The following is an 8,949-nucleotide window of genomic DNA, read 5'->3' on the forward strand; positions in this document are numbered from 1 at the left end:
TCAAATGATGTGAATTTTAAAATTTCCTTACATAATCTCTTGATTTCTGCCTATAATTGGCAAACACTGGGAAGAATTTAATTGTTGATCACAGGATTTGAAGGATTATTATGAAAAACCTTATATATGAACTAGTCTGAGTTACTGAGTGGATGGAACTTGTCCATTGATCAGATGAATGGTGGCTGTGGGAGTCACAGGAAGGCCAGCTGGGCTTGGTGATTCATGTTTCTTTAAGAACTTTATTGAAGACACTTTCTTCTCAGTGGCTTTGCCTTTGGAACTCTCAAACACCAACTATATAGTGTAAAAAAATACAAAATTGGTTGAAAATTCATGAGGATATAGTCCACAGAACTACAGTACTAGTGTTCAGGTACAATGTAAATCTCTGGAAATCATATTAGGATTCAAATGTTGCCCTGATTAATTTAAATAGGACATGGCTTTTGAGCGGACATAAATAAACTAATTCGAAAAACCCGCTCTCCTTGATACAGCAAGAATTCTGAGAAAGGTACCTGAGTGATGAAAGCCATGATAAAATTTGGGTTTCCTTAGGCAACTTGTTGTTGCCTGGCCCCTAAGAAGATAACCCAGATCCAACTTTTGGAAAGCCGGTGCTGAATCCACAATAATATTAGCAATAATGAACTATCTTTTAGTGTCAACTGTTTGAGTGCTGGGATGCTGAAATCAAATCAATGCATATCAAATCGAAGGTTGGTTTTTTAGGACAGGGGTAAAAGCATCTGGTATTACCTAGTCTAAGAGTAAATATCACCCAACTCAAATATGTTTTCCGATTGGAGGAGAGCGTGTCACTTGTCATGGGTCAAAACTCACGAACTCCCTACGGCAAACAAAACTCACTAACTCCCTAGGGAAACAACAACTAGAAGTTTTGACTCTCATGTGATCAGAAGGTGCACCTTTGAAACAGCGGCAAAGTCTGTGTAAAAATCTGTGTATTCTATTTTGAGTTGGGAGGCATAACAAAACACACATTGAGGGTCTTGAGGAAACAAAACTCACTGTTTCCCTTGGGGTAAGTCATTAAGTGCTTATTAACCTACTTTATCACAAATTTATTCGGAAGTTAAAAGTCTACCCCTTGCCATTGTGAAATATCCATTCAGATTTCTTGCAATTATTGCATTTATCACTTGAAGGCATTTGATATAATAGGAGTATGTTAAGCATTTGCATTAACAGTAGCTGTTTAACCCTCTTGCTGTACATTGGTTGCTCACTTTTAGACTCCATTAACAGGCGAAAATTTGAGAACCATCTTGCAAGCATAATACACTTTCAAGTGAAGTGGGGATAATAACCTGGTTTTGTTTCAAGAGGGAGACGATGGTTCCAAAAACGTTTGAATAATTTAGGCCGGGCTGGTGGCTATATTTATCACTCCCACATCACTGTACATCGACTTCCCAGTTGTTGAAAGGCAAAGTTATTAGGCTGAATGTAACCTTTGTGTTTAAAACCTAACACAAATGAATTTCATTGAGGTTCTTCGGTCCATGTCCAAAAATACAATAAAGTGAGACTTAAGCACTTTCTGTTTGTATTTTGTAAACCTATCAAAAGTCTGTTCATTGATTAAAATTAGAAAATGGAAATTTAAAAGTATTTCTTGGTGTCTTTTTTAAAAAGAACAATAGGGTTTATCTTATGGACTTTCAAGGTGATGAAATGCAAACATATTTATGTTTGATTTTTATTGCAAAACTCAAAAAACGACAAAACGTTCTCGAGATCCTTTTGTCAGAGACCCGAAAACAAGCTTCTATTTTCTTGTTTAAAGTAATTTCAGAGATTTTTCGATCCTTGTTGATTAGTTCGTATTGTATTTGGAATCTTTTTTTGGACAAAGGAGTGTTATTTTGTGATGGTTTATTTTACGAACATGAGCTTTATATCATTCGTACCTCGCCAGAGACCGTTCCAACTTCAGGCACGTAGTTTCCCTCTGGAATCGCCAAACTGACTATTTGTGCAGGCTGTGCATGGGTGCTAGCAACAGCAATTTCTGTGGGGTTTTCTGCGGAGAATTGATGGTGAACTTTGGGAACCACGGCTGCTGCATTCATTGGAACCGCTGCGACTTCGTTCCAAGAATGTCCGTGATGAAAAGAATATGGCGTTGGTTGCAAGTAAGAATTTCCAACAACAGCTGTTGTGGTGTAGATCGGCTGAGAAGCTGAATGAGAATGTTGAGGATATGGACTCTGTGACTGATAATGCATCTGTGGGGAATATGCTGGCACTAAAACGAAGTGTGGTTGTTGTGGATTCATCGCGTAGTACATGCTGCCATCCGAAGTTGAAAACGCATAATAGCTCCCATGGGTTGAATTTTCTCCGGGGTCTTGCCTGTGGTAATAATACTTTCCAAAACTTCGTTTGCTCTTTCTGCGGACCGCTTTGCCAACGTTTAAGCTCTTTCCTCGGAATTCAAGGCCATCCTGGTCACGAACTTGATCCGCTATCTCTTGCGATTCGAACGTGATGAACGCGTAACCCTTGCTAAACCCGTTGCGGTCTCGTACGACTTTGCTTTCTTTCACGGTACCGAAGTCTTGGAAATACTCTCGAAGCTCGTTTTCCGTCGTCTCTGGCGAGAACCCCTTGACAAAAATTCGTTTTCCAATATCTATATCGCCCATGCTTTAACTTGCAGAACAGAAAAACAGTGAAGCAAAAAACTTACAGATAACACAACGAAGTAAAATGAGAAATGTGCAAACGTGCCGGGGCGCGTTTTCTTCCTCTTTGCATCTTGGGAAATAAAGTCACGTGGCCTCGTTGTTTCGATATTTTTCAAAGATTCAGCGAAGAAATTAGTATTTTTTAAAGTAATTTCAACGTTGTCGTTCGCAAATTTACCGGTTCGCATTTGTTTTGCTGTCGCAAGTGTTATTGAACTCTGGAGACGGAAAGTCTCGGATTTTTAATGCTAAACTTGTCACTCAAAAATACTTTGTTGGGTTGTTTGTTTTTTTCATGGCGAATCTTGAACCCAGACTCTCTTTTTCGGCTAAGCCAATGGAGAAACTCTGGGCACCAGTTTACAAAGAGTTTGGTCCTGTCCTTTTTCACCTCTAAATCCACAGTTTTCAAAGGATTAAAAGTTAGGGATTGAGCAGTAGATCTCTGACAGAACTTTCAAATAAACTAATCCAGGAGTTAAAAATGATGCTGCAATACAGAGCTTTTTTTTATCAGCTAGGCATGCTGACGGAACACAATACATCGATACGAGACTCTGGTGACCGCAATAAGTTTCATGAACTACCAAGGTCACGTTTGACCGTTAGCGTAAACAGGCCTTCGCAATCATATTTTGCATACAAAAGAGAAAAGAGACCACCAATGGCAAATGGCAAAAAAACCCTCAAAAAAATAACGGTTCACTTAAAAAATAAAGGACTTCCGAGGCAAATTTCGGAGACCTTTAGGTGCGTTTACGAGTTAAATTTATACAAAGGCAACGCAATTGTCAAATACTTGTGAAATGTTCGTTGTTAGTCCGACGTGGCGTTTCGATTCGACCAAGAGACTCTTCAGAGACCTTTAGAATTCAACGGTCCTCCGCAAACATATTTTGCGTACGCCTTTGACAGAGAAAAGAGACCACCGATGGCAAATGACAAAAAAACCCGCAAAAAAGTAACGCTTCAGTTAAAAAATAAATGACTTCCAAGGCAAATTAATTTGCGAACGGGACTTTGGGCGCGATGCCTTTGAATTTTAAAGGTCTCTGAAGAGTCTCTTGGCCGAGACGAAACGCCACGTCAAACTTGCCACGTACATTTCAAAAGTATGTGACAATATTTTTGCTTTTGTATATATTTCCCTTAGCACTTTAAAAAAGCATAGCTGGGAACGTAAAACTCCCATACTTGTTCTATGTGCCCCCCGTATTTTTACGCACATTTAAAGGGGCACAATAATGCTAAATTTGCTGTTTTTGGGTCAAAACTGGGCAAATTAGTAGTTTAGTTCACACGTACAGCATTCCTAAAAACCGACTGACGATATATGAAAATATATTTATTGCAAAAAGAGTTATTCGTATTTTATTTTTGGCGACTTTTTGTGGACACAATCTCCAAGCCAGTTTTTTCAAGTTTCAATCCATTTCTATCCTCTCCATCCATGGATGCAAATAACAAAGAATAGTTTCATTGCACTTCAATTGTTATTGACAACAAACTACACCATTATTTTTTGGTCTTCAGTGATGCTAAGACGGCTTTTTGTGTTTTGAAGTTTGACTGAAATAGCGTGACACTGCCCCTTTAAGTCCAAATGTACACCTTATTCCAAAATAGCCGCCATTTTAGTATTCTTTTGTTTTCTTGCAAATTGGCCCTTTTGGCCTCGCTTTCAAACGTAACATTCCAAAGAATATTTAACCTTGAACGAGGCCATAAAGGCCAATTTGCCGGGAAACAAAAGAATACTAAAGTGGTGACCATTTTGGAATAAAGTATATGCAAGTAATAAAATTCATGCATGTAGCTTTCAAGTAGATGCTCCACGAGCGTAAACTGGGCTGCCTGTGGTATGTGTTACACGAAAACAGAAGGCACTGAGTTGGGTGGTATTGAACTGCAGCGTTCCAGTGAATTTTTTTAAGTGGGGAGGGGGGGTAGGGGGTCATGTAGACCCTTTGAAGGGTCACCCAGACGTCGTGCCAGGTGCCAGCAATGGCCCTTTGGCTCGCACGTTCACACATTGAATTATTTTGTAATGTCCAGTCCCGTTTTGAGGTCTTTTACTTTCTTTAAGCTTTGGTGATAAATTCATTTCAAAGATAACAAAACACGCGCTTTAGTTAAACTGACTCGTTTCCTCTTTAAGTGAAATAGTCTGCAAAAAAACTAACTGCAAATTGCTCTGACGGACGTTTTCCTGCAGTCATGTTTGTCTTGCAGTTGCACTAAGCAAGCGTTTATTCCACACACTAAGGAAGGACTGAACATGTTGTTTCCGCGTCATAATTCCTCCTCTTTTCAGTCTAATTTGATGCCAGGCTAAAATTTTTTTGGCTTTAAGTTTGCACCAGAAAGTATCGCAAAAGCCGGGAGTTAACAGTAAAAGGCAAGCCAAAAGACAGATGAAGAAAGTAAGCGTCACGAAGATGTCCCCTGTTCTTTTCCACAACTTTTACGTCACTCGTCTTGGAAAAAGGACAGTTGACGTCACACAGTAGAAACACTTTTGCTTATTGCTAGAAATAGGTAGCACATGCTTTGACTTCAGGGGACCATATAGCGGTTTTCAATTGAGTATCGAAAGTAATTAGCGAATTGCATTGGTTTTGCATTACTTCACTCAGTGATTGGTTCAAAGTTCTCGCGCCCCTTTTTCAACCATTCAGAAGTGAAACCAAAACCAATCGTGGCTCGCGCGTTCATATTTTCCCGCTCTTTGTGTCGGCTGCGTGTAATTCGAGTTTTGATTGGTCTACTGGATTGTTTCCGTCCTTTTTGAGTGGCCAACTCGCTCTATATGTTCACAGGGAAAGTTATATCTTAAGGCCCGGGTAAACTTCTTCAACATTTGCTTGAACATCTGGCCTCAGTTGTTCGAAGGGTGGATAGCGTTTTCCACTGGATAACTTAATTGGTTTTGCTTGTGTTTATCCGCTGGATAGTGATTTATCTGGTGGATAGCGTTATCCACCTTTTGAACAACCGAGTCCTGTTCAATTTTGTTGAATGATGTTGAACGATGTTGATCAAAACGATTTCAACGTATCATTCAACATTTGATTCAACATCAGTCCCAGGCTGCAGCCGTGGTTGTTACTATGGATACGGATATGGATACGTCATTGAGAGACCGATTAGTACGCACGCTCATACCCAACAATGTTGAAAGACCTCAACTTCAACATTCGCGAAAACAAAAGAAATTTTGATTGGTTGTTCAACTTCGATCGCTGTTCAACAAAATCGAACGGATGTAGAAGCAAATGTTGAAGTCGTGTGCCTGAGCCTTTAGGCTATAGTTTTCCAATAAGATTTGGCTTGCAGGAGTAACCATACTCAGTATCGAAGGCTTGTGCTCGGCTAAGTTACATTTACTTATGTCATCACGATTAAAAAAATACACTAATTTTAACTGAATGCAGTACAAGTTTTGCCAACTCGAGTTTTATGCTTAATATAGACCGTATTCATAAATGGCGGCTGAGCAATTTTTCTTTTGTCTTTATGCTAATCATCCTAACTAGTCTCGTAAACACGAGCAAAACGCCAAAGTGAGGCTAGTTAGGATGATTAGCACATGCAAAGACAAAAGAATAATTTCTTGACCGCCATTTATGAATACGGTCTATTGGCCATGCACAATGGAATTTCTTTTGCCTTAAATCAGCCAGAAATTGTATAGAAAATTACTTTTTTGATTTAGCTCATTAATTAAGGTCCAGTAATACGGGCAACATTTTTCGTTCAACTTGTCGCGCAACAATGTTGCGCTGCAAGTTGAGATGGTTTGTTGCGCGTATTACCACCTTGCGCAAAAAAAAAAAATCATGTAAAAAATAAAAGCGAAAAATAGAAGCAAATTAAAATACAACAAAGTTACACAAAATTGAAGAGAATTCAGTTTGGTAAAAGTGCGATGCTAGCTTTGATACAATTTATCTAAATTTGAGTCATTGATTCAGAGCGTAGGTTTTTGTAGTTTGATTCGCACTTTTCTAGTGTTTGGTTTTTAATGCTGAAATTTTTGTACGTCATGTAAATTTTTTTTCAGCTGGAACGTAAATAGTCACGTGTTTACTACGTCCAAACATTGTCGTTTGGTGTGTAGTTTTTTTTTTGCTTTTCATGTTTTTTCATCTTAAAATTAAAAAAAGTGTTTTTTCCCTATTTTTATTGTCAAAATATTTCAATATAAGAAGGAAATTACACTTATCCTTCTCTGTCTTATCAATTATTTTCATTAACTTTCTCGTCGCATTTTATTGATCACAGCGGCTACAAATTGTTTAAAAGTAATTTGTCATCAATTTGATGAAGTCGTGTTGATAATAGTCGAGTACGAGGAATTTGCCCTTGCGACTGCAGAAAAAAAGTACTGGGAGTGGATAGCTTCTCTGTTCAGCCTCAAATCATGGGCTGATGTTAAGGACGGTGCCTACTATTGTTATTGCGCATACGTTCTGCGCATCTCGAGATACTCGGATTTCCTATCGGTGATGCTTACTAATACAGGGATACTTTTGCGCAGTTTAAAACTATCCTGAGAAAGTAGATGTTAGTAAGTACTCTTGGTATCCAAAAAGAAAATTGGGGGTAACCATACATTTTTGTGAGATAATTAAGCATCAATTTGAGAAAGAACGCCATACATCGCCATACATCTTTGAAAAATGCGTGGTTACCCCCAATTTTATTTTTGGATTTCAATGACACTTGTTAAGATCTACATTCCCCGCATAATCACACACCGGGGAAAAAACATCTTTAATTAGTAGGCACCGTCCTTAAAAGATAGTACCACAAATCTGTTGCGAAGCCTTTGCCACAAATAAGTGAGCGAATTATATATGACGCCAAACAAAGAGGTTTTGTGTATTGTATTAAACCATTTTTCTCTTATCAAAAATTACTTTTGGCTTCACTTAATACTCGATTCTTTAGTGTTTGAATTACTTCGGTGACACCGATCTGTTCAGTTTAGTTGCAATTAACGATGAGAGGGTTTCGCCGCCTAGAGAACTCAAACCCTAGCGTGCTGAGAACATAGTTAAACATCGAGTACGCTGATTGGACAGTATTGTTTTTCTTTGTAGCTAGATAAACCTCATTCTTTCGGTAATATTGATTTTTAAATGAACGAAATTATTAGAGTCAAATAAAAGTTGCCATCGAGGCCACACCCTTGCATGTAAATTTCTGAAAAAATTCGGAGAGGTTTTTATTTTCGCCACGAAGAAATGGGTGTGAATCGGTCGTCTTCAATTAATGTGTTACAAATTTATGGCGCTTGTTTTTTTGCCGAAATAGACATTCCAAAATCAGCTAACTCCGTAAGGGAAAAAAATTCATCGAGATACGTCATATTTACATCGTTATCACAGAGGTCTAAAATACTTAAAGATAAAGTTAATTATTAAAGGCTTTTACCTTTTTATTTGCTCTTCAGTTTGGCTATGTTTTTATTGTTACTCCGTGCCAAGGAAGAATGTTGTCAGATTATTTTGGAATTTCCTGGCTGTTAAGGTGGGCATTCGTCACAGTGTGCCGGGCAACCTAAGCTCTGTTTTACTATTTATGTCCAAGAGATTTATCTGCAGCAAATGTGATCACAAACGAGCAAGACATCTAATTTCTTTGTTATCATTCCTTTCCAGGAATGGTAGACAATCGGACCTGATGATCTGCAAAAAAATAAAGCGACTATTTGGTTTTGAAGAATCATAAACACAAACAGGTATGAAAACCAAACTTTATTTGAAAAAACCATGGCGCTAGAAAAGAAAAAAAAAATACACATGATCTGTTTAAATACGTTCTATAAGCACAAAAATAACAATTTGCAAATTATGAATTTGCGCTGGATATCTGAGTCCCTGCATGCACTCGTTGCGTAATCTCATACATATTTCATCTGAACGAACAAACCTGCAACTATTATTTTAGATCAGTCGACAAAGATATTATTCTTTCGAGACATCTATCCAACAACTATAGTATTGTTTGTTTATTTCAGCTCTATTTTTCTCGTGGAAATTAATTATAAATTGCTATATATCTCTCTTAGTTTCCGAGCGAGACAGGTCAAAAAAGACTTAAAGGCTCTTTCATTGTGCTAATATATTATTTACTGTTTCACTGTAATACTGCATGTTAAATTGAAGGGGACAAGCGAAGTTTTGTATTGGTAATTACATTTTAAAGCTTCTCCGCTGTGAATTAC

At 38.0% G+C, this 8,949-nt stretch overlaps 1 protein-coding gene across 1 annotated transcript; it reads right to left on the reverse strand.

The window, feature by feature from the left end:
• Positions 1-141: 141 nt before the first annotated feature.
• On the reverse strand, positions 142-2,709 carry LOC138010058 (protein boule-like). Its single transcript, XM_068857023.1, has 2 exons — positions 1,938-2,709; positions 142-297 (listed from the first exon to the last, which is right to left on the reverse strand). Exons 1-2 carry the CDS (start codon positions 2,673-2,675, stop codon positions 142-144), a joined length of 894 nt encoding a protein of 297 aa, XP_068713124.1. The 5' UTR covers positions 2,676-2,709.
• Positions 2,710-8,949: the final 6,240 nt, after the last annotated feature.

The sequence above is a fragment of the Montipora foliosa genome, chromosome 7, assembly GCF_036669935.1.
Source record: "Montipora foliosa isolate CH-2021 chromosome 7, ASM3666993v2, whole genome shotgun sequence".
NCBI classification, from domain to species: Eukaryota; Metazoa; Cnidaria; class Anthozoa; order Scleractinia; family Acroporidae; genus Montipora; species Montipora foliosa.

Coding starts and splice junctions, on each gene's coding strand:
- LOC138010058 (XM_068857023.1), bottom strand. CDS start 2,675: ATGGGCGATATAGATATTGGAAAACGAATTTTTGTCAAGGGGTTCTCG. Junction 298..1,937: donor TTGGAACGGTCTCTGGCGAG/GTACGAATGATA, acceptor TACACTATATAG/TTGGTGTTTGAGAGTTCCAA.